Source organism: Ooceraea biroi, chromosome 9 (genome assembly GCF_003672135.1).
Source record: "Ooceraea biroi isolate clonal line C1 chromosome 9, Obir_v5.4, whole genome shotgun sequence".
Taxonomy (NCBI): domain Eukaryota; kingdom Metazoa; phylum Arthropoda; class Insecta; order Hymenoptera; family Formicidae; genus Ooceraea; species Ooceraea biroi.
In genome coordinates, this window is record NC_039514.1 from 10,656,089 (window position 1) to 10,681,649 (window position 25,561).

At 46.8% G+C, this 25,561-nt stretch overlaps 2 protein-coding genes and 2 long non-coding RNA genes across 8 annotated transcripts; 3 read left to right on the plus strand and 1 right to left on the minus strand.

Annotated features, from left to right (window-relative positions):
- The first annotated feature begins 47 nt into the window (after positions 1–47).
- LOC105284722 lies at positions 48–3,296 on the plus strand. The gene is made up of 2 exons (XM_011348461.3): positions 48–1,985; positions 2,113–3,296. The coding sequence occupies exons 1-2, from the start codon at positions 1,705–1,707 to the stop codon at positions 2,546–2,548; spliced, it is 717 nt and encodes a 238-aa protein (XP_011346763.1). The 5' UTR covers positions 48–1,704; the 3' UTR covers positions 2,549–3,296.
- Positions 2,763–25,516, minus strand: LOC105284721 (MOB kinase activator-like 2). Of its 5 annotated transcripts, none has more exons than XM_020033376.2 (5): positions 24,775–25,516; positions 4,791–5,045; positions 4,487–4,611; positions 4,077–4,304; positions 2,763–3,488 (listed from the first exon to the last, which is right to left on the minus strand). In XM_020033376.2, exons 1-5 carry the CDS (start codon positions 24,777–24,779, stop codon positions 3,412–3,414), a joined length of 690 nt encoding a protein of 229 aa, XP_019888935.1. In that variant the 5' UTR covers positions 24,780–25,516; the 3' UTR covers positions 2,763–3,411. The 5 variants fall into 5 exon arrangements, with proteins under 5 accessions (XP_019888935.1, XP_011346762.1, XP_011346761.1 ...); XM_011348460.3 differs by lacking the exon at positions 24,775–25,516 and adding an exon at positions 16,618–16,801; XM_011348459.2 differs by lacking the exon at positions 24,775–25,516 and adding an exon at positions 16,383–16,528.
- Positions 8,256–10,640, plus strand: LOC105284720. The gene is made up of 2 exons (XR_894908.3): positions 8,256–9,645; positions 9,755–10,640. It is a non-coding gene; the product is annotated as an uncharacterized LOC105284720 (long non-coding RNA).
- LOC105284719 lies at positions 16,994–24,721 on the plus strand. The gene is made up of 2 exons (XR_894907.3): positions 16,994–18,275; positions 18,448–24,721. It is a non-coding gene; the product is annotated as an uncharacterized LOC105284719 (long non-coding RNA).
- Positions 25,517–25,561: the final 45 nt, after the last annotated feature.

Here is a 25,561-nt window from a genome sequence, read left to right on the forward strand (position 1 = left end):
GTTACAACAAGCTAAAAATAAAAGTTTTAGTATGAAAAATAAAAAGTTAAAGTGAAAACAGAGAGATAGATCGGAAATCCAGATCAGCGCGTTCAAAATTCGCGCGGGTCATAAAATTACTCTCTGTGATTAATAGTGCGCTATTTAGTTTCTCATATCTACAAGACGCTAAAAAAATTACGCGTTCAAACGTCGCAGATTCCGTCGAACTGATTCTCTCAAAGTAGATCTTTTGTAAACTTGACTGGACGCCATCTTAATTTCTGCGTACTCCGTTGCGTGATTTTTATTTAAATTTGTATTGAATAGAGATTGCTTATACACGCTTATTATACATATACGCTAATATCAAATACAGCGCTAATGACTGTCAACTGTCACGTATAATCTAAAAAAAAGAAAAAGAAGCGCGTAAATCCGAATGCACCTCACGAGAGTACACTCGAAAGTTCGATTATATCGAAAGCTGCAATCGATACAACTTGAATATGCGCAATGCAAATCGATTTTGTTATCACCGTTTTGTTCTGACAGTTTGGTTTGCGTGTTTATTTCCGTTCATGTTTTATGTTACTTTAATCGTTCATGTATTCTGTCGCGACTATCCACACCCAGCATGGTCACTGAGGAGGACTGTTCCTGCACCGACACGACGGAACCATCGAATGTAACGTCCCTGCGTTCGGACGACGTTGCGTCGGCCGCGAATCTTGAAGCGAACACGGTCTGCGTCGAGCAAGGAGACGACGCCGAGGAAGCCAAAAGTATGTGTCCCTTGGCGAACAGGCATTCCAGCGCATATCCTTCGTCAATGGCAGTTTCCACGCCAAATTTTACATCGCGATTTCCTTCGCGATAGAAATACTGAAAGAGACACTCCTCATCCCCGCGTCTTTAAAAAATAATTTTAATATCCTTGTAATTGAATTTGATAATGAATAAGATTCAGTTAGTATTCAGAAACTGCGTGCGACAACATAAAGTTGTCTTCCTTCGCGAAACACACGGACAACTATAACTAGGGGTCATTGTTCTCTTCTCAAAACACGATTAAAATTGAGTAAAATTAAAATTGAGTTTAACTGAAATTTTCAGAATTTAATTTCCACGCCACGTAATTTCGGACTTTAATCTCAGTCCGCCCCAAAATATTTTAACATACTCGTAGATGCTGACTGTAAATGTCCCGATGCATCACCAATCACCAGCTACTGCGTCTCAGCGATACCGGAACCTGTTTCGGTTCCGGTCACGAAGCCGGATCGCAGATCACAGCGGACAAAGTCGAGGAGTCAGCCACCGTCTACGCCGTTCCAAGCAAGCTACCCGTGCCTCTGTCGCAGTCATAAAATGTAACCGCCCACTTTTTATCCATTAGCCGACTCATCTCTCAAAGCAGATTTATCGTTTCAGAAACGGCTACGTTCTGCCTGTAAAAGTCAAGGAAGGTACGTGGACAAACGCCATTCTCCGCTGCGTGCAAAGTTGTAAAACGTCTCTCGATTTTCGAGATTAAAATAAACTTGATAAAATCGAGAGATACACTTTGCGCGCGAACATATAATTGAGAAATAAGGAAAAAGACAAACTAAATGTACATTCTTCACTTTCTTCTTCCGTTCTTCAGGTAAACCGCAGTCGGGTCAGTTTTGGAGTCGTTTCAGTAGGAAACGACCGAGGAACGGGTACTTTGGAAAGGACAAGATGTACGAGATAAAGTTGAAACAAGTCCAGTGTCCGCACTACGCCAAGACACGTCCAAACGGTGCACGTAGGCAGCGTCTCCTCGGGGCGTCGCACTCGGCATGCGAGTTTCAGTCTGTCCTCTGTCCCGAGGTCGGTGTGTCGGAAGCGATACCGGGCACAGATGCGAGGCACGATCCCGGCAAATCGAAGCCTCCTAAGCAGCCGGCCAAGACGAAACCCAAGAGAGAGGAGGACACGGAGAAGATCGAGATCTACTACTTCGACCATGGGAATTCCGCGTGAGTATCGCGTAAATTCTCGATTTCATTTCATGAAATCAACTTTAACGATGAAATTAATTATGAGCGAAACAATCTCTCGCGCGGCCGTTTTCGCTTCAAACAACGCGGCAGTATCTTTCACCAGGTATTATCGAACGACCGATTGCCATCCGGTCCTAACGACGGACAGATGCGCTGAGAAAACGGACCAAGCGGCGACTCGTTTCTGGGCGGAGATCTTTGGCACGATTCACATCGGCACCGCCTTCGTCACGGCTTTCATCCTGCAGCTCCTACGTTTCGTGCTGTACAGCGTGATCCGACCGCTGACAGTGGGCATACTGCAGCTGATGGCAGACTACTTCGTGAAGCCGCTGCTGTCCATCCTGTTCAACGCCGTCGTGCAGCCGGTGCTGATACTGTTCTACAATATTTTTACGTCATTGCGAGACCTCTGCGAGCCGATTGCCGAGGCGATGGGTCTGTTTCTGCGAGAGATCGCGAATCTCTGCGCCGCGATTAGGATCGTCGAGGTGAAGCACGTCCATCATCACGCGTCAACCACCACCGCGTGCACGTGAGCTCGTAGACGGCGATGGATCGACACAATAGATAATGAGCGGTCTCACGCACATTTGGCTTGCTTTGATACGGAGAATAATCGTGCAACATCTTCCGAAGGGAGGAAACTTTCGTGAAGGTCCTGGAATACTCAATTGACACGTAATTTAAGATGAAGGATCTTTAGGGAAGATTTTTATGCGAACAGAGAAACGATAGGTCTCCAACAACACGTGCCTTAACACCAGGTATATATTTGGTATTACTTTAACTTTACAATATTATTATCGTATCATTTTTTACAGAACAAATTATCTCTTATAGCAACTAGCTTCGTCAATAATCAATACTCTTTCTCTATCGCTCCCTGGCGTTCTCCCGTTCTCTCTCAATCTCTCCCTCATCCTTACACGTTTCCTCTCTCTCTCTTTCTCTTTTTCATGCTTACTCGTTCTTTTTCTCTCTCTCGCTCTCTTTCCTTTCTTTCGCATTTCTTACCATTTAATAAATTATGTACAATCTCGCAAACAACAAACGGAGGAACCTAATTACATCATGTAGTTGTTCACACTTCGTTATGTACAGGTACTACTGGTATCTTTTTCCTTATTTTTACAGAATCGCCGTTTTCTCACTCGTATTCATCCACTTCCTCTTTCTCTCTCTCTCTTTCACACACACACACGCGTACACACATCCTCTCTTTTTCTATCACCGGCCGATCGCAATAAATTCTGTTTTTCGCATGTGGTCTATAAAAAAAGGGGGACGTAAAGAAACCGAACAAACGAACCAACGAGCTATCGTCAATCGCCTATCGTCACCTAGTCTCAGGAACTGCAACCTCTGCTCGTCCGCTACGACGAACCATCATCGTGGCGACCTAAGTGGTTGTGGTGGTTGTGGTGGTCGGAGTCTCCTGGATGGCTAAGGTCTGCGAAGGCGCGGATGTCGAATCACCTGTAAGCAAACGAGCGGCCAATAGTAGTAGACGAATCGATGCCACACAAAATACGACAAAGCACGTATTTCCAGCAGGGTGTACGTAACGTTTTGGCCCAGCTAAATACTGGCCTAATGCACCGTAAATGAATTCGCCCCTTAATCGCGCGATCGATCCCAGGCGAGGGAACCTTCCTTCCTTCCTTCCCACGAGAATAGGGAAGTCTATATTCGAATCGTGAATCTTTCGTTGTCGATAACGGGCAAGTAGTTTCCCGACAGTTTCGCCTGTGTCAAGACGAGTCTTGAAACTTCTTCTGCTTCTCTTCCTTGGAACTTCTATTTTAGTTTCACGAAGACTGAAATGGAAAAGGAAGAAAGCAGACGCGAAGGAGAGAAGGAAAATCTGATCGTTTGACGTGGAGAACGCAGATCAATAAAAAGGAGGCTCCCTTCGAAGACATCATCCGATCGAAAGATAATACTTCGACGCTCGAAAACGGGCAATTTAACCTGGGATCTCTCGCCAGCGTTGCGTAATTGGCATCGATCAATACTGCATCGCCGCTACGGCGACGGCAACGGCAACAGCATACAAAAGCTTACCCAAGAGGGCGGCCTCCAAGTCCCCCAGGATCTCCGTCTCCTTGGGGTCTATAAGATTGAAGCGCTGATTAAGGAGCGTGAGGTGGGCGAACACACAGTTGAGGTGAGCGTGCAACCCCAACAGTGCCACCTCCCTGAAGTGGCAGTGGTAGATGTGTGCCACCACGTGGTACAGTAGCCGCAGGATCTTACGCACTATCGACTCGAACGAACTCGGGAACTCGTTCGCTAAAACACATTTATGAGACGTCAATCGCGGCCGCTTTCAACATTCGGAAGTTGTAACGCTTGTCAATTGATCAATTACACATCATCCAATAGATTCAAGAATATGATGGTTAAAGAATATGGAAAAAAAGAAAGAGTACTTAGCGCGACGTGTGTGACGTTGACGGATGAAACGGACTTACCATATTTCGTCGGGAATATAGTCTCGTCGCTAACGGTGCGTTGCGTGAATGTCATAACGTAATCTATATATTGCGGTGCCGCCACTCTCGTCTTCTTGCCCTTCTCGTCGAACCACAGATACGTTCTACAAAAACGAATCAATTTATCAGCCAATTTATCAATCACTCTTGTATATCACGCGCCATCTAATACATTTCTTTTATTTATTCCAATACAGATTCAGTTTACTCGGGAGAGCAATAAGAAACCGATATGAAGATATCGAAATGGCGAAAAAACAATAAAGGTAGGATAAATATATACCTTAAGCCGGGACCGGTCATGTCGGGACAGCCCGTCATGGTACAGAACTCGGATATCGTGCCGTAGACGAGATTAATATGGTCAAAAAGTGCGAGGGTGTGCGATGCCAGCCACTCGTTGTAATCCAGCCCGGGCGGTAGGTCCACGAGCATCCTCAGGTCCAGCTCCGGCAGCTGCCTCTCGAGGGCGGCCTCCTCCAGGTACAGTTTCGGATCCTCCGTGGTTCCCGCATCTTTCTCCTTTCGTCTGGCTTTTCTGCAAAACAAGGAGCGAGATCGCAACGATCAGTAAACGGTGACGTCGCGGCCGGAGACTTGGAGACACTCAAGCCAGTCAAGCGAAATCACGGACACTGCGAGGGTGTAACAGGACGCAGATATACAGACGTAACACTGCACAGCCTCATGTACATGTATGTATGTGAAATTAATAAGTACGCTGTCCGAAAGCAAATTGATCGATTAAAAACGGCCCTCCTCATGGATTCTCATCATCGTGGAAATTCTTAAAAGATTCTTAAAAAATTGAAGATCCGTCATAAAAAGGAAGCACAGTCGATCTGACCAGCTCGATAGGTCGTGTTTATAAAAGGGTAAAATTTTTAACAATAAGGGTATATTATAAAGGTTATATTATAATTTAATAAGATTAATAAAAGGATAATATTTGCGGAACGGAACGAGGAAATTAGCTTTATTGTAGATTACAGAGGAAATGTCTTAAGATTAAGATTGCAAGAATGTGCGCAATGCACAAGATAAATGTGATAACGATAATTCGTCGTTTTAACGTTATCAACCGTAGTTTGTCATTATCGAAAGTGAGACTTCGTAAAATCGTCAACGAGAGTGTCGGGAAAGTCCTTGTAACGCGTTTAATGGCTCGACCTCGCAATTTGCTAAATACGCTAATTTGCGGTCTTTAGATTGACCGGAATGGAATTGAACATGCAGGGCGTTTCGTCTTCAATCGACTGGTGCACCAATCCATTAATCAGATTAGCGAATTATCGGATTTGTAGGATTACCTGCAGATCCTACCCTATTCAGTTTGCCTACAATCTGTAGGGGATCTGAGCATTGCATTTTTCATGATACCTGAGCTCTCATGATACATGAGCTCAGGAGAACAAATCAACTTCCCTCGAAACGAAACACCGCAACCAAAAAATATTTTCAACATCGTTTAATTAAAAAATCCTTTCATAAAAGTAGTCACAAAATTACCCGGTGCTGCGTTTCGGTATATAAAAATCGGAAATAACTATGAAATCGATCGCTGCGAGGAAGCATTATATATACATCGCAAAATTTTAGTTTCATAGAAGTCTCATCTCGCTATTTTTGCCAATATTAATGTTATAGCGACGTGAAGCGTATAGTTCGCATACAAAATAAGGGTTATTAAACAACGTGTTTTTTTTAATCGTTCAGAGAATATGCTCTTTCTATTTATTTATTATAAAAACGAAGAAACACGCTCAGAATACTAAAGTTTGGATGCCTGCGGAATGACAACCCGGTATGTAAAGGAGACATGAATAAATTATTGCAATTCAGCAGGCGCTCTGCATCTTCGCGGCTCCAGTTTCTACTCAGTTCCGACAAATTCTACTAACGAGACAGGCGCGATTTTACTTTTGCATAATACGAATAACGAAATTTTCAGTAACAGAACTTCTGCGAAACAAAAATCTACTTTATATAATTTGTGATTAAAATCTTATTTTAACAGCCTAAGCGGGAGGCATCATGTGCATTTAATATTACATAAATATTTAATATCAAAAATCTCGATATATCTTCAACAAGTCCGAAGTAATCACTCACTAAGGATTGCGAGCTATAAATGTAGAACTGCAATAAAAACTACTGTCAAGTTAATGCACAAGGTTTGTCACATCTGTCGGATAAAATTGAAAACCAAATTATGTAACTTCTAGGTACTTGTTGGAAATTAAATCATCGTTTGAACATGCTTTCTCCATTCGGAAAAGGGGAAAAAATGTTCTAAAAAGCTGAAAACAATTAGTACCATTCTAAAAATTCACACGATAAATCTTTTTTGCATCAATTTAACGATACTGAATGTCGAAAAACAGAATAGCAGGCCGGATCAATGTAAACCGAGCACGAACACGTAACTAATATGCAGAAGCTGTGTTTCTGTCTTGCACTGTGAGAACAGCAAGTGACGCTGCATCCGAGTTTTTGGCCACGAGCTTGCTCGATACGCAGAAGCCACGTCGCACATTCAGCTTCCTGCCAGCGAGGAATGCGATTTACATGCAATAACGATAGCAGCCACGGTGTTCAGCCACGTCTACAAGAGCCAAAGCGCTCGAGGTATCTCTTTAGCACATGCTCCTGAAAGGAAGCTGCGTCTCCGCCTCTGGAGAAGTTCTAGACGCGCGAGGAGTTCAGAGTCTCGGATAGATACGTATCATATGTAACAACATACATATCGCAACGAGAGAGAGTCTACGATTTTACGCGCGTTTCTGATCTCGCGTCTGTCTGTCTTGCGTGACGCACTCGCGATGACGCTTCAGGATTTTGTTTCACGTGGATGCTCGGCGACTCCTCTCGTTTCGTCCGTTTCGTCTCGAGAGCGAGCGGGTAGGAACGACGTGAGAGTTCAGCGCTGCCGCTGGTATAATTATACGCACATACGCACACATCTACACGGTCCGCTGATCTGCGGGAACAGGAGGAACTCACGCGACTAGCTCGCCGAAGAGCCTGATCTTCCTGTGGCAGGTGTCGAGCAGGGAGAGACGCGAGGAGGAGGATGCGCCGCCCGAGGAGCTGCTACCGCCGCCGGCGCCGTGGTGCACCGGCGTCGGCGGTGCCGAGACGGTGGTAGTCGTGGAAGCCACCGTGATCGTCGTGACGGAAGTGGAAGTGGAGGAGGGCTCCCGGAGGACGGTGACGCGTGCCGGCGAACGCAGCATCGTCGTCGTCGTCGAGGTGGTGATCGTCGTCGTCGAAGACGATCGTCTCGGCACACCGCCCTCGTGCCTGAGGATCCGCTCACGTACACTAGGTAGGCACCAAATCTTGCACGCTTGTCATTGAACTTGGACCAGCACACGCCGGGACTACCGCCGCTGTCCGGGATCTTGGACAGAGCTACGAGGATCCGCGATGCTCAGAGGATCGTCGACGAGCCTGCTCTCACAACTCGCAGAGAGTAGTCTTGCTTGGCCACCGAGGACGGATCGCTCCGAAGATACTTCCAGAATGGTGCACGAGAAAGATGGGTCTGGAGATGAGTGATCAGGATCGAGGAAGGAAGTCGAGCTCAGTCGTCATCTATCATGGGGGACGATTTCACGCCTCTCGCAAGGATCTCAGGTTTTCCGACGACAACAGCATTTCTTTATTCCGCGCTAGATGAATCCATTCTCGATGACTGTGCATTTTTCGGATACACCCGAACGTTCTTCCAGATCTTCCTCTAGTAATAACGATATTTTTTCATTCTATGTTCGGTGAGAAAGAAGGACGTGAAAGGACGATGGATGCTGCGGAAGACACTTCCTTGGAAGACGACGAGTCTCATTTTCTCGCAGAAACGAGCGCGAAGGATCGGTCGTGATGGATCTGTAGCGAAAGCCGGAGCGTTCGCGCGCGATCACGGCTAAGTCATCGAGGTGCAGCTGAGCAACGATGATTCAAGTGGAGGACAACGGCCGCTACAAGTTAGCGTGTCTAATTAGTAATCAACAATTCGCGATTAACAGAGAGAGAGAGAGAGAGCGAGAATTTCGCGAATGATCGATCGTCCGTGCCATCACGCGCGAGCCTGTTATTCCCCGCGTGCGCTCTCGCGGAAGATCCGGGATTTCCGGGAGCATCGAGATAAATCGCGTTCCTCGCTGCTCTTCCCATCTGCTGACCCTTTTGCTTGCGCACTCTCTCTCTCTCTCTTCGTTCTCAGCGATCCGGAAAAATTCGCGTGGCAATATGCGCCGCTGGCACGCTGCCAGATCCCTCATTTCTCGAACTATCGCCGCGCGCGCGTTTGTCACCTCTTGGTGTGTGTCTTTCGGGAACTGGGTTATCGCGTACACGTGCGTCCGCAACGCGCCACGAAGAAAAATATAGTCGACAGCCAGAGGATTAGCGACTTCCCGGTCGGCCGAAATAGAACCGATGACCGCCGCGTGATGAGCGGACAGACGGGGCGGAAAAGTGCACCGGAGAGTGGCTGTTCACGTTAGCGCGACTACGATTCGACGTCCCTCAAGATGCGCAAGACTCACTCGATTCTCCGTTCTCGCATTTTTGTCGTATGATTCAAATATCGCGTTACATGGAGGAGTCAAGGGAGGCTGCCGGTTGAGACTGAAACAATATGCCTGTTCCTGTTTCTGGTGACCGTTTGATAATCTGCGGTTTCCGGCAGCACGCGAAAGTCGACCGCGAAGGTCTCCCTCGTCTAACGCAAGAGCGTACACGTAATATCATAAATGTACTCATGCAAATTTCGTTCTACCAATCCCCCGATCGCTCTACAATCGATTTCTCCCAAGAGAAAATACTCGGCACATTTAGCGACGTACTTATTGCAGTTATTTCAGCGGAATGCAGTTCTGCCTGAAAGGCCTCATCGCTAATGATTTTCGTACTAAAGTTTCCAGGTCAAGCCCGTCAACTCAACTAATTGCATTTCACTCTCGAGCGAGAGCTTTACATGGTCGAGCGGCCAGCTAGCCGGCTAAAACAACAACGTCACGATGGCTGAAGCATGCCTCATAAAGCAGACGCAATCGAATCGGATTCATTTGAGCGATGGTATTCGTGATCCCGAGCGAACCTTCTCCTCAGCATCTTCCACGTCGGAAAATAGAGTGAGTGTTGAGTATCATTACTAAATGATAGCAGCGGATGATTACTATGATAACGACGTGCGCGCTGGCGAGCCATCGACCTGGTTAACCGACCGAGCGTGAATTTCAGCTTTGGGATGGCGAAGGTAAACCGAGGGATTGAGCCAAGCTGCTCCGACAATTTTGACTGCAGCCGAAGTAATGACGGAGAGTGCACGCGTCCTTGATCGTGACCCGGGCAAGGTCACGTCCATCGTCCACATCTAAAATTTAGACCGCGGTTAATGAATGCACGAGCAAGCACGAGAGAGCCAGTCCATGCCAAGATGATGAAGATGAAATGGAGAGCAAACAACCCTTTCGACTTTGATCGCCTTGTGCCACGTCGGTGAAGGAATCTTAAGATTGAACCCAAAACTTTGGATGGAATGATTCCTCAGCGAGAGAGAACGACAGTTCAGGTCCATCGAGCGAAAAGAAACAGGACCGAACGATCTTTTTCTCGCCTGATTCGAGATTCACAGCTCGTCCACTTTGCATTTAGTAACGTTTATGTAAGACTTAGTTTTTGTACAATTGTGTAAAAGATCTTTTTGCAAGTGATGCATTATTCATACGTCCTGAAGAAAACGGCTATGTCGCTATAGTCGACAATTTATTTTAGTTAGTAATGCTTTTTTTATATTACAGAATTCGAAAGACCCAACGATATATGCCAAGGGTTACATCCAAGCTACCGCCGTCTCCGATCCTGACAGGAATGATTCGTCACAGCCGGCCTCTCGGTAGGAATTCCCGAAGGATCCGGCGAGTAAATAAGGGACTACTTCTCTTCTTTGTTCCCTAAAGACGCGTGTACGCGAGAACCCCAAGTTCCCTCAAAAATTCACGGGGGATTTCAGGCGGAAAATCCACGGTCCACTTTTGCCTTGCGCGTCGCTTCAATAATTCTCATCTTTTTCTCCGTCTATTACTCATTTATGTAATGACGATCTATTATATTCAGTCTTCCAATACGTTGAATGCTTCAATAATTCTACCGTCTCGTTCTTCTTCTCCTTATATAATGATGACATAATCGGGTTTTATTCCAATGAGAAGTATTCAGTCGGACAAATGGAATACCTGGAGATAATGATACTCATAAATATAAATTACGATACTCATAATTTATATTTATGAGTATCATTATAATGATTTTTATAATAATGATAACAGCCGATCTAGAATTATTGTCAAAAGTCAATACAAAAACCCATATATTTTTACACGTCTTTCAGTTTTAGATAACTTGTAATGTGTTTGCGCTTCATTGAAGAGATCAGAGAAGATCGCCCGAGATCATCGTGGCACTTTCCCATCAGGCCGAACCATATCGCATCGCAGATCGGTATTATCACGAGCCTGAGTCAATGACGATCGGAAGCCGGAGGACATTCTTTCTTCACGACGAATGGATTTGCCGGTTACCGGGCGCGGCGAGACGAGCCAACTGTAAAATTACACGGAACGTCGGAGGGAGTTTGCGAGTGCTCGCAAATTTTCCGCACGAGCAACTCGCTCGCGTATCTATCCAAACGACCGTCGTTTCGCTTGAATTTGCTGAAGCTTCACGTCCCTCGAGCATCTCGCGATCGCAAGAGCTCGGCCTTGAAGAACGGCCGCCGTTTCCTTCTGCCGCGCGAACAAGTACAAGGATCACCACCTTCAACGCGCCGTCGTCGAGCGCACGGACGCGACTGTCGAGGCTGCGAGTTCGACGTGAGGTTAAAACGCCGCCACCACCGCGAGGGCGGCCGGTTCCGACCGAAATGCGCCGAAGTACAGCGAATGAAATAAGGGCGACCTGTTCGTTTTATCTCTCTCTCTCTCTCTCTCTCTCTCTCTCTCTCTCTCTCACACACACACACACACACACACACACACACACACACACACACACACACACACACACACACACGTATGCATGTATACATAAATACTTTTCATAAGTATTTCATCCCTTTTCTCAGAAGAGATAATTCACAAAGTAATTGGCAAACTTATCAGTTTTCAAGGAATTAACAATTAAATTATTTCCTTATATTTTCCGCTAATTATTTCTTGGAAACAATTCTCTCCACTTTTTGGTAGATTAATTTTTTACTACCAAAACAGAGAGGGAGGAAGAGTGTGTATGTAATAGTAAGAGAAGGTTCATAAAAGGTAAGGCGCGGTGAGGAGAAAGAGAGAAGGGAGAGCGCAAGGGCGGCAATGCGACGGTGGTTGCGCCACCACCACGGCGGCGTGCGTGGTCGGATCAGCTGTGAGTCGGGTAACCCGAGTCAGCTGACTGCCGGATGGACGGCAGCAGCACGCATGGAGCGACAGGAGGAGGAGGAGGAGGAGAAAGAGGAGGACGAGGAGGACGAAGAGGAGAAGGGTAGAGGCGCCTCCGACTCTGCGACAATCAATAGCCCGCCTCCGCCACTCCGTTTGCTGCTCTGCAAACGGAAGATACGCGCGCGCGTCACGAATTCTCTCTTTTTCTTTCTTTCCCTTTCTTTTCTTTCTTTCTGATCTTCCTCCTTTTTCCGTGTGTAACTTAAACCTTCTGTCTTCTTTCCCACCCTGACAGGATTTTTCGCAACATAGTATTATACAACCGAGCGCTTTCAAATATAAGGCAAACGTGTTTCGTAATGAAAGCGAAAGATCATTCGTATTTCACGCTTTTACTTTTGTAACGGACACGTCCGCTTCCACGATCGCGTCTGCCAAGAGCGTTTCCTTCGCGCACATATACACGCTTTTACTTCCATAATGTATATATGTATATATATAATCTCTAAACGATCGAAGAACGTGGAAATATCGCTCGTTTCAAAGAGCAAGCATTTTTAGCCCTCGTATGCGTTTGAACAAGCGTTGCGAAACGATTACAACGCGATGCGATTGACGATGCGTCTATTTCAGTAACGAAGCATCGCATTTGCAGATTAACAGCCGCGGTGATGCGGTGCACCTCGAAATAGTGAAAAAGAAATAACCCATTATGTCATCGCCGCACGCAGCAACAGCAGCAGTAGCAACTGCGGAAATCGATGCTCAGATCAGACTCTCATAAATGTACTATTTTATTTATATTACATATGTTACCGTCGTCTTATGTCTAGTCCTGTCAAACAGATGTTTGTCGTCGAACTGTCGTTGCTACACTCAAGAGGATGCTGCATTTATAATCATTCCGAGATCACCCGAGGGATCCTGACGTGATCTTCTGGCGGAATAATTACATGAAAACAATCGTTGTGATAGGAAGGGGTTGGCGGCCAGGCGCCATCGGGACGGCTGGTCCCTCTTCTCCAGAATTACATTCTTACAGGATGCGGATCGATGAATGGCGGCGCCTCGAAGGCGCCTCCGTGTGACGTCGACGCGGCGCTACCCCATCGACAAACATCCCCCACGTTTGTTTACCTCTCGTCATGCACCACCATCGTGATCATCCCACCCCCACGAACGATTCATCGATGGATTCTCGAAGCACGTAGCTCCCGATCCCCGATCCGGAGCCGTTAGCACAAGGATCTTTGCACATGATCGGTAGGTAAGATCATGAAAGCGTTTCTACGTTTTATTCAAAAACGTTTTCCGTATTTTATTCGATTTAACTATTTCAGACTGGGGAAATTAAATTGCGGTTTAAATACTTTAGGCATTTTCCATTTAAAAGTGAAGAGATGCACGTATTATGTAGAAGATCAAGGATGTGAGGATGTAAAAATACGCTATGTTTGTTTTACAGCGTGTGAGAGAGATAAAATTGCGCTTTCTTGAATTAACAATGGTAACCCCGGTGACGGCAGTTATTCACGTTATTATCCGAGTTATTTCTGTGCTTCCAGATTGGGCGGATTCCGCGCTACGTTTCCTGCTGAAGCCGAGCGAGTGACGCTTTTGCGTGCAGACACTTCCGCTCAGAAGAAGGTCCTTCCGTTCGTCGCGGTGCGTCCAGCAATCGACGGTCTGCGGTACGATCGTTTGTGGTTCGCCTGTGGTTTCCGCAATGACCGGCCTGTTGTCACCACGCCGGAAGTCCATTAATCGATTCTCGTTACACGCCTTTCGTCGAGCCGCCTCGCCTCGTCGGATCCGCTCAGGATGGACCGAAATCTCCGCCGGATGCGGGAAGAAGATACGTCGTCTTTGAACGTCGGTGGGGAAAGATTACGATCACGATCAGAAAAAAATGATGCATGTTTGCGAACGGAAATGACAGTCAACGCCTTTGGCTTTGACTGGTTCTCCGATCGATAAAACATGATATCAAGGTAAAATGTCAAGCAGACGTTCTCCGCTAATGACGATTCTGCGAGAGTAAAGCGAACCGACGGGTTTCTTGCCGGCGTCACGTGACATGTTAACGTCGTTGCGTTAATCAGCCTAATGAAGACGCGTGATCCAATTCGGCGCGCACGCCACGCCAACCGGAAACCGGCACAGCATTCGCGGGCGGAACGCGACCTCGTCAATCTATCCCGTTTCATTTCGCTCGGAGACCGAATGAGCCATCAACGGACCTTGCGTTTCGTCGCGCTATTACTTTAACGGGCCGTTACCGTATATGCGGCACCGTCGGTATAGATCCTAATAAATCCCGCCGTCACTTGTCATGCAACACGCGTTAAAACGCAGGCACCGTTAAAACGCGCGCGTGAATCGATCGTTCTTCTGGAACGGAGCTTTAAAGCGCGGTTGTAAAAACTACGATGAATTTCACCGCGTCTTGCGTTTCTTCCAAAAGATTATTACTTTCATTTTTCATGCATCACATTGCAGCTCGAAAGGACAAAGCACTGCCTAGGTTACGCGGACGACATCATCGACATTGGCGATCACGTCAGGGCAACCTCAGAATCATCGGTCACATCATCGGATCACATCATCGGTCGCCTTAATTCTAACTTCGATCTGGGCTCCGACGAGGCATCGACACGCGGAGCTTGCCCATCATCCGACAGCACCTCGCCAAATGCAAATATTAGCTCGACCTTAATCGCATGCTGCAACGCGCCATTCAGTCGAAGTTCGGTTAAAGAGACACGCGGATGTGTGCGTGTGTGCACAACCGGCCACAGCGAAAACGCGGTTCTATTAGCTATTCGCGCTCTTGAATCTTAATTGACGGCGACTTTTTAATCACGAGCTACCTTGAAACTTAAATATACCACGCGCTAATTAAGTTGACAACGGTGGCTTCATTAAAAAGGCATCAACTAGAAGCTAATCGTAAGATAAAATGCCGTACGTAAGCGAGCGATGCAAGGTAAAAATCGACATCGTCGATTTTACGAAGTTCGACGTTTTCATGCAGCTGTATTTTATAAAATTTACGAAAACCTAATAGACTACTAAAAGAGCAAAGTGTTTCAAGGGTATCCAGGCTACTGCGCATCACCAAAGAACGCTGCGAGCTACACGAGGATTCTTGACGAGCTCCGAAAGCCACAGAGACGTCCGGCCACTTGACCACGTCGGGTGCACAACGACCGTAAGCACGTGCTATGACACATCCGCACATGTCTACGACGTAATTACGTCACGTGGATACGCGAGCGAGCTGCATAATATGGTGACTTGCGAAATACGTGTATGTGCGACTTGCACTGCGAACGTGAGATCTGTACCCGATCTCGAGGGAAAAAAGACTGCGATGTCGTGCGTGCGGTTGCATAAAAACATCCGTAATTTGTCCTCCTGATTATTTCGTCCTCGGTGGATTTATTTGGTATTCAGATTCTCGCGAAGACCTTCAGGGACGCGTGCTACAGGTTCTTTAAACTGTGTGTCCGTTGCTTACAATTTAGAAAGGATGGACATTATTATAACATTTATGTGTACTGATATTACACAGCTAGACTATGACTTTGCAACATATCTTTTTCCGACATATACACAAAAATAAGCCGTGCAAGATAGCCTACCAATAGATCCCATCGAATTGTTCGATTAAATCGTGGACAATTTTTCGAGTCACTATATAATTGAGTTGACAATTATTTGATCGTTTGATGCAGATAACGTTGTAAACTAAACACGGTGCGTCGTGTCGGCCAGTCAACAGCCAGAGAGAGACAAGCTGTGCAAACTGACTCTTGTGAGGCACACAGCCGCCCGATAAGACTCTTTATTGTAGACTCTTGTATACCCTTGCAGCTTGCAGCCTCGTATTTTTCCGCCGAGATTTACTTCGTGAAATTGCAAAAGCAGTCCAGTAAGTTTCGCCCGCGTCCCGGCACTTTTCAACGCTTTCTTTCGAGATTAAGCGATTTTCCCCTCGGTGGTAGCCGAGACCGGTAACCGGTGACGCATTTACATTTTTCGCCGCAATATCCCTCGCGAGCGGATATTGCAAAAATAGGTGTATATTTTATGTACGTCCCGTGACCTTATCGCGCATTATGGAAACGATACGATTAGAACGCGCTTCCTGGACAACCGCACAAACATCGCTCCGCCGACAAATGTTCCCCGGCACGCGCATGTTTTGCTGTATACATTAACGGCAAAATAAATGAAGAAAGAAGAGTAGAAGATAAGCGATGGCCTTACAATTATTAAGCGATTACGAATTGCCACTATCATCTTACGACTATACAATTCTAGGTTTCGTTATAAGCTAATTCGCGGACGTATATCGGTGATAACAAAGAGGCATATCTCTCCTCCAGGCAGAGATAACAAACGACTTGAGACTGGCGTCGAAAGATAATTACGCTCGAAGAAGCGCCTCAAATAATATCACACGTTTGCATCGCGAAATATAACGAGATGTCGCAATTGAAATCCGACCGCAATCCAGCAATCGGAGAACATAAGCGGGACGATGAAGCTGGAGAAATTTCATCATCAGACGTCACGTTGGGACACCATGAACCCACGACCAGAGACCATCACTGACCACCCACCACCACCGTGTCACGTTAGCGCGACCGACCAACGCGGACTGACCTGCAGAAGCACGTGACAGTGTCCTCGACGTCGATGGACAGCGTCGTCTCGATGGCGGAGTACTTGAGGACCTTCCTGTTGCCCAGACCGAACATCAGGGCGAGAGCGGTGGGCCGGGAGACCAGACAGGTGGACACAGGCAGGACCACGAAAGAAAGAAAGAAACGGGGTGGCCGAGAACGTGGGGAGGGTAAGGTGAAGCCGATGAGGGGCAGCAGGCTGCGCGAGGAGGGAGAGAAGTTATATATTACACTCCGCTTGATCGGGACCACTCGGCCGGCCGCTGGGCCAGCAACGGAGCGCAGACTGACACAATGCTATTCTCCAGGCAGGCGAGCAGGCGAGGAGGCAGAGCGACGTTCGCCAGGTACCACCACCTCGCGATCGTCCATCGTCCTCTCTTCCACCGCCAGCGCGATAGATAGAGAAAAAGCGGAAGAGAGTGAGGGGAAGGCGAACGAATGTGTCGTCGAAGAGAAAGGGGTCGAGACAGCTCCACCACGTTCAGAAGAGAGAAGAGTGATCTGAGAGAGAGGGGAAGAGAGAGAGAGAGAGAGAGAGAGAGAGTCAGGGGCTTCCTCGAAGTATAGCGTGCTCGTATAGTATATTTCCTCTCTCCCTGTCTCTTTTCCTCTTTTTGTTCCCTTCTGCCTACGTCCTTCCATCTTCGTCGAGCAGACTCACCGTAATGCAATTAACTACCCTGACCAAACCGAAACCGAACAAGTTCCCCGTCTATTAACGCGTGGCAGCGCGGCGCAACGGGATCGCCCCGACATCCGTCTCTCGTCAGGATCGTTTTCCCGATGAACGCCTCGACGCTAAAAGGAAGAGCTGCGAGCCGCTGCGGAGAAAATCGAGCTGCTCGACCGGCCGGAAAGCGGCAGCAGCGAAAGTACGCGCGATAAGTTGGACGACAGAGAAATTGTTGACCTTAGGATGAATGAATTCGTCTTGAAGAGGATGTGACATGATCGAGCAACGTGGATCCGTCTCCTCAATGATGCATATGAGACTCCAGGAAACTCCGTTGATCTATTTAGCTGGTCGAAAATATGAACTGAAATTAATTTACAATGTAGGTGCACACATACAAGTTCAGATTCACCTTGACGCTGATCGTAAATAAGGCAATTTGTACCGTTCCGCAAAATGAGCCGAAGCGAAGCAACAAACGTCTGAAAATATTAACAGCGGGCCAGTTTTGACCCGATTTCCCTCGTCGGTGGATTAATCAATAACATACGTAAAAGTTTCATCGCCGACGAGCCGCTACCGGACTGTTCCTTCGCTGGTTCCTTATACATATATCGATGAACATACGTTCATCGACCACACTTCTGCCAGAAGTCGGAATATTTTCAACCGGACGAAAGAGCATTTCAAAGGAGATCGATAAGAATAACGATCATGCATGAATCACCAATGTCTCGGTGAACAGTTGTCTCTTTTCCTCTTAGCTCGTCTTGAAGCTGATCGACGAGAGTAAAGACTGTGAACGCAAGCGAAGGAAGTCGGGGTCGCGCGGAGCGCAGCGTTTCTTAATTAATTGCGACATCAGAAGACGTAATCTCGAGTGCCGATCTCGATAACGCATCCGGACGAGCGCGGAGCGAAACGGGGACGACGCGGGGGAGGAATACGTGCTACCAGCTACGGTACGTGGTACGGTACTTAATGTATTTCATTTGCGGCAAATAAGAATACGCGATACTGGTTTACGGGCTTCTCGTCGCAAATGTGAAGGGGTGAAGGCCGTCCGGAGCGAGTGTGCGTGCGTGCGTGTGACGTACCTAATATGCCTTAACTGCCTTCTGGTCTGCCTTCCAGGATCGTCCTGCATGAATCACGGGATTTCAACGAAGAGCGGATCGCTGGGAACGAGGAACAGTTATCACCGACGTGTGCCGATTGAATGGGCTATAATCGGCACTAATTAGCGCCGATGGCGAACAGATATCGAAGCAACACGAGGCCGACTCCCGAATTGGCCGATATACCGCGTCGCCGATTGCAAGCGAACGCTGCGAGGAACGCTATTATTAGCGTGCATTGGATCAGAAAATCTGGCGACGCGAGTGAGTGGGTGAGTGATGCTTAGAATCGATACGGGCTTCCGATACTCTGATGCTATTCTGTAAGATCGACTCAACATCGGATATCACGAGCTGGTTGAATTCTCCGTTAAGCGTCCTTGAAATCTTGAGCGGCTAGGAAGAAAGAGAAAACTAAAGAAAAATTGAATTAAAAAAAATATGCAGTATATTCTGTAGAAATCAAAAGTGAATAATGTACGAAATGATGCAATTAAAGCATCAAAATTATTTGAAAGAATTGATATATTCGAAACAAGATTATCTTGCACAATGTTGGAAAAACATTGTATTTTTCCAACGTTTTTTTCTTTTATCGGCGGAATATTTTTTTTAGAGGACACAAGCGACAGAACATTTAACTGTACATAAGAAATAAGGCGGATAACTTAATCGCGCAGAACATAATCGTCGACGCTTTGCACACGCTTTGATAACGCGCGACCGATATCGATTACTGATAATGACAAGCGTTCGTTGTTATCCTTCGGCGGAGGAATGACTGTATTTCGCGTGGTCGATTATTTTCGCGCGCTCGTCCGTGAATTCGCTCGCGAATATGTCTCTGCTGATGAAGTCGGGAAGACGTCGGATGACATTATCGTGAAAAATGAGCGCGGAGATAATGAGGACGCGAATGAATGTCAAGTAAATGCCGATCCCACAGGCGTTTACAACCGCAACACGTCCATCGGGAATCCTTAAGTCGAGATCAGAACAGGCGTACTGCTTGTAAAAAAAAGAAGAGAAAAAGAAGAAACCAGCAATCTAGCCCTTAATCGACAATGAGATACGTATATCTCATTGTCAGTGCAATTATACCAGAAAGAGAAAGAGAAAGAGAGAGATTTGTTAGAAAGATTTACGTCGTCACTCTACAATTTTTATCGTCTCTAGCGAGATATATTATTTGAATTATAAAATCTAGATTATATCATTCTCTAAGAGAAATATACGAATTTTTTTCTCTCAGAGAGAATAATAATTTGGTTTTTCTTTCTTTCTCTGTTTTAAAAACGACTGTTCAAATAATGAGAAATGTAAGCGTCGTATCGTCTATTCAGCTAACGTCCTACGGAGGATGAAATTCGCGAAGGTGTTCCATAATTAATTCGAGATAAAAAGAGAGAGACGAGAAGAATGAATAGGATTTATATTTATGTTATAGTTTTTGAAATATGTAAGTTCTTAATGCGTTGATTTAAGGATTTATTCACATTCAAATTGATATTAGTTTTTGCTTTGGTTGTGATTGAATATGTTTTTGGATTATATTATAGTGATTATATTATAGTGATATAGTGTAAGTGATTCATTATTTAGTCTTATCAGAGGGATTTTTTTCCGTTAATAAATTGAAATTAAAATTGAAATTGGCAGGATTAATCCGGTTATCAGGTGTTGAAGTTCATCGGCGATGCTTACGTGTCGCATCCATCAATGATGAGCTGGTTTACGCCGGGTTTTACCACGATTTTTCCGTGTGTGCACAGCGGGGTTCGGTACCACGACGATGGCGCGTCGCGGCGATATTTCGCGATAAACGCGATAACTCTGTTTGCCCGGAAAAACTGGCGGGATACTCACACGTGCAATCGCGAGAGCACCGGTTGGCGGAGAGAGTTACCGCTATCGTAAAAACGGCGATAAAGCAGCCGTTTATCACGAAACGAAGTTGAAGACTGGCTGTGTTTAAGGCAAAGGGTGTCCCTACCTGAACGTATTTTTACAATGTCAATGTTTTTATTCACGTCCAGAATCTCGAGAGCGAGATATTTGAGATGTCGCGAGCCGGTTAAAAGCGCGGGACTCATTTTAAACAAATTACCGACGCACGTCTCTAATGAGACGTATCTTTAATTAATTCGTGTATGTTCTGTTTATATCATTAATGGATTAGGTCTCGCTGCCGACTCGTCTGACAACGGGGGAAAAAACGCAACCATATAGAAAATGAATGTCTGTCTCGCGCTACGTAGGTCTGTTAATTACGGAAGACGGTGTGCCGGTCGTCATTTTCAGACGGCAATCACACATCGATCATCCGCACAGCACGTCTTCATGACTCACATCAGTCAGCCTTCTTCCTATATCCGTGCGGCAAACGAATTTGTATTTACCAAATTACACGAAGATTGAGACTGCGACGTGGACGAGCCAAGTTCCAAATTCATGCATGTCGCTTGATTGATCGAAATCATGAAGAAACTTTGCGCAATGCAGGAAGCGTCCCGAGTGAAACTGACCGTGAAAGAGCGGGACGAGTCTCAAAATTCTGAAAATTCTGTTCACGAAGAGCCTTCCTCGAGCCTGAAACTCGAGACTCGCGTTTAGCACGTCACAGAATTAAATATTAATTCGTAAGTCTGCCAGTCGTTCCAATCCGAATCTAACTCCTCGTCGTCTACCTCTTTCAGAAACAAGATCGATTTAACGATCGATGACGATTCTGCTTGAAGAGGAAAAAGTTACTCTCTTGGATACACCGGCGACGCCGCGCCTCGACGCTCTCTCCTGGTCTCCCAGAAAACCATTCTAGTGATCGCGACGAGGATCAATCCAGCGACACGTCGTGTCGCGGAACGTGTCGCAGCGTTTTGGCGAGCACGCAACCGTGCGTGAATCAGCGTGGAAGCCAATCGTACCACGAAAGATTGAGGTGAGTCATCGCTCGCTTCGGTTTCGCGCCAGCGAGCAGACTTTGCCCGCTTGCTCGCTCGAGACATCGCCAGCACTTCTAACTAAATAAATTAACGCGGGATATTGTTCTTTAAAGTGACGACGATACTGGTACGGAAATATCGAATCTTGACAAATCTGTAGAAGCGGCCTTCTGATGTTTTTCGTTGCAGGCAGTGACTGAATTTCACGAGGAGCGACATGCCTGCGCCGCGTTAATTTCGGAACACTCTCAGGAGACACTGCTCTTGACAATTATCCATTCAACGATTTTATTTCAACAGAAATGTGGAGACGTGAGCTTTACGAGACCGAAGAAAGAACCGTGACAAGGATGACTTTCGCTGTTTTGAAGGCACCAATTCATCAAGAATCGAGATTGGAGAACGCGCGTTCAAGCGCCTTCACGCGCCTTCTGACCCTCGCGAACCGATGATACGATAACGATTTCTCGTTGATGCGCGTGCACACGAACGCGACGACGTGTTTACGAGTGAACGACGTCCATTTAATTCCGATGGCAGATACCGCTAATTAAATCATCGACCAAAAGGAAAACCGGTGTCCGGTCAGTGAGGCCAGCGGCGTTCCAAGTGATATCATCGCCGAAAGAAATGAGCATAAGATCGTCGTCATGTTCTTGGGAGTCAATTACATGCTGCCAATCGATCGCTCTGCAACGAGCGATCGAGCGAGTTACTTCGTCTGAAATTTTTAATCAGTTCAGATAAGCAGATAAGCTTAACAACAGTCCTTTTTGCAAATAATTCTTAACTGACTGCGTGCAAATGTTTTACAGGAGAGGGATTCGATTCAGTCGATGACAAGAGTTCGAAACTAAGCGAGAGCGGAATAAAATCCACAATCATTCGTCATCCCCGTATATTTCTCTCGCATGTAACGAAAGGAGAAATTCAGCGAATTCAAATTTCAACCAAAGAGCGATGCGATACGCACTGCAAACTTTAAGCATACATTACAGCCCGTGAAAAGCCCGTTTGAAACCATCAGGAAACGACCCATGGAATTCAGATGAAAACAGAACTGAAGGATCGCCGATTCCATCATCGATTCGACAGTAATTGTAACACAAATTCTCCCATGTTATACGAGTGGTTCGCGTGTCTCGGAAATTAAGCCCGATAAATGCGACTCCGTCATGCTTGGTATCGTCTTTGTTATCGTTAAGTGTTATTGTACACTTAGCCTTACGACGATGAGAAAGTGGATCAAGAGAAAGAGAGAGAGACACGCAATGCGAAAATAATATTTCCATTAATCGCGACAAATGTGCTGAATAACGCATTTAACAGGTTGCTTGTACCCCAAAATTTCTTTCGTAGCGCAACGCTCCTTTCGCATTTCTAAACGATTCAGACGTCTAATTTGAGCTATTGAATGAACGATAGTCACGTACGAAGACATCCGTAATAATGTACCGTAAACGCCAAGGCGCGCGCACACAATTGCTTAATATTACCTTCAAACTGTCTCCCGCGAATTGACTGCGCGTCTCGAAAAGTATTAATTCGTGTGATCGATACGCGTCTAATCTAATCGTAACGCTCGCTGACACAACAAATATCCGGCGGTGCAATAAAAACGGCGGTATCTCCTGCGAAGCATCGCGATACGTCCAGCTCGTGCGCATCCGCGCGATTTTAGCGGACCGAGCATAACTTTGGCTTAATCCTTTCCAGTTCAACAATGTCAATAGAAACGGCACACGTACATATATCGCGTCTTACGTAAGCGAATTCGAGAGCCGAAGGGATTTCGTGAATTTCCCAGGGACCGTTAGCCGATCCTGAGTGCTGGCGGTCATTAACAGAAAATTTGTATGGCGGTTCACACGGAAGCGGAATATAGAAGGCAACGTCGCTAAGTAGCGCGAGTAAATAGTAATTCTTTATGCGGCTGGTCCCGAAACCCGCCTCGGTTCATGTTAAATGCGGTTGATGCATAATGAAATTACAGAATGCAGGGAAAATAATCCATGAGTTTATAAACGTGGGTTACTCCAAAACAAATATTTCAAACCAGGCAAACACACATAGGATATGGCGCGACGCTCAAAGTATTAACATTCATGCACATGTTAAAAAACATATCTGACCCACCCCAGAGGGATTAATAATTAATTGTTCGATTATTCAACAGCACTAGGATCACTTTATCAATGCAAAGCTCTCGGGCATTCTGGTTATGTTTGTTAGGAAATCGAGTGTTCCAAGATCGAATTTTCTCTCGCGGAAAATCGGCTCGAGGCGTCCGTAGGTATACTATTAATTTGCATTATTATTATTATTATCACATATCCCATGTTCGAATCTCAACAGCATTTTCTCACAAGAATCATTGAAATTTATTTTAAAAAAGTATTTCGTTATCCCCAATATGGACAGTTTCGAAATCCTTGATTCCTGGCAATCAACTAATCACCGTAATGACACCGAAACTCTCACCGGAGGAGAAAAGTCGCTGACGAGCGTCCGTCACTCCTAGAATTGCCTCTCCGGCGAGATACGCGGCGTGACGGAAAGGAAAGAGAATCGCAGACTTGCTTGCTCGACCGAATCTCGCGCTCAGTTCCGCTCGCGATTGAACTTGAAGTTTCCAGAAGGAATAGAACGACAATCTTTCGCCAGTCGTTCAGCGACACAGCGACTGCACGCAGAAAACCTGCAAGACTCGAAAAAATCGAAGGAAACTTCTACAAATATTCAAGTTCAAAAAACAGTGCTCCAATTTTTAGTGTCGAGGCGAGGATCCAGGTAGACAACGCGGTCAACGTGCGGCAAGGCAAGGCAAGGCAAGGAAAATCGTCACGCAATCGTAATACTTGGAATCGAGACGAGACCAAGTTCGAAGGTGAAGCGCACGTTGTACGTGCAGTTATTCGGCGCTCTGTAGGCTGCACGCGTCACTCGATGCCGACTCGATGACGTTCGCCGAGGCGATGACGCGCCGAAAATCCGAGGAGATGGTCGCGCACGACGGTGACGACGACGAGGACGGCGGACTCTCTCGCCGCGGTTACTTTCTCCTCGCGGAGAAAAGGCCGAGCCGGGCGCGCGCGCGGATAATCGCGCGAGCGGGACGAAGACGCACGCTGCGCTCATTCGCTCGCTCGCTCGTACGTTCACGAACACAGGCAGGTTAACGCAGGTTGAAGGTTAACTCCTCACGCCGGAGGTGCGCTGCGAAACGCGAGATCGCGCGGACGGTATAGTTCGGACAGCGCGCGCGGAGACGTGGAAACAGAGGCGAGGGAAAAGCCGCGATTCTCTTTGAGTGTACGCGCGCGCGCGTGAGCACGCACGCGAAAGATAGAGAAAGGGGAAGAGAGAAAAAAGAAAGTAAAAGAGAGAGAGAAAGAACTTACCCCATAAACCAGTCCACGGTATCGCGGAGATACTCGGGTAACCTATCCAGCTTGGATGATTTTCGTGTGGATCACCGTCGCGAGGAAAGCAGCGCACGCGTTAGCCGAGAAAACAAAGTGGCAAATCTCCTCCTTCCCTCTTTCCCTCACTCTTTGCCCCGCGGTACTAGCACCACAAGCACGACGGCGAGTAGTTGGCTGTAGTAGTAACAGCTAGCGGTGGCAACGGCAGCAGCAGCAGCGACGGCGGCGGCGGCAGCAGCGGCAGCATCGGCGGCGGCGGCGCGCGTTTCGCGATCTCACGAAATCTAACATGGCGCGGCTCTATTGTCACCTGTTCCCGTCATGCCCCGCCGACCCGCACAACGCATAACGGACGGTTTCGCTCGCTCGCCCGTCCACCTGACCGTCCGTTTCACTGCCGAGCGTGATCGCTCGTGCCTCACGATGACTCGACTTGAGTTGTGCTCGCTAACTAGTTGGCTAGCTAGCTTGCTTGCTCGCTCGCTCGCTCGCTTGTTCACCAGCTAACTCACACCGCGAGAGCGCGAAAATGCCAGTAAATGCACGGACGTGGACACCACCGCGCACTACCGCAATGATACCGATGATACTACGAACTGTTCGCCGAAGAAACACCGATACGACACACAACACGCTCCGCTACACGCGAGTTAATTGAACGCGCGACACGCACAGCTGATCGCCTGACATCAGCGCGCGTCACAGCCGTCTGCTCGCGCAACGCGCAACTGCCTTGCCATTTAATCGCGTGGGGGCGGTAGCT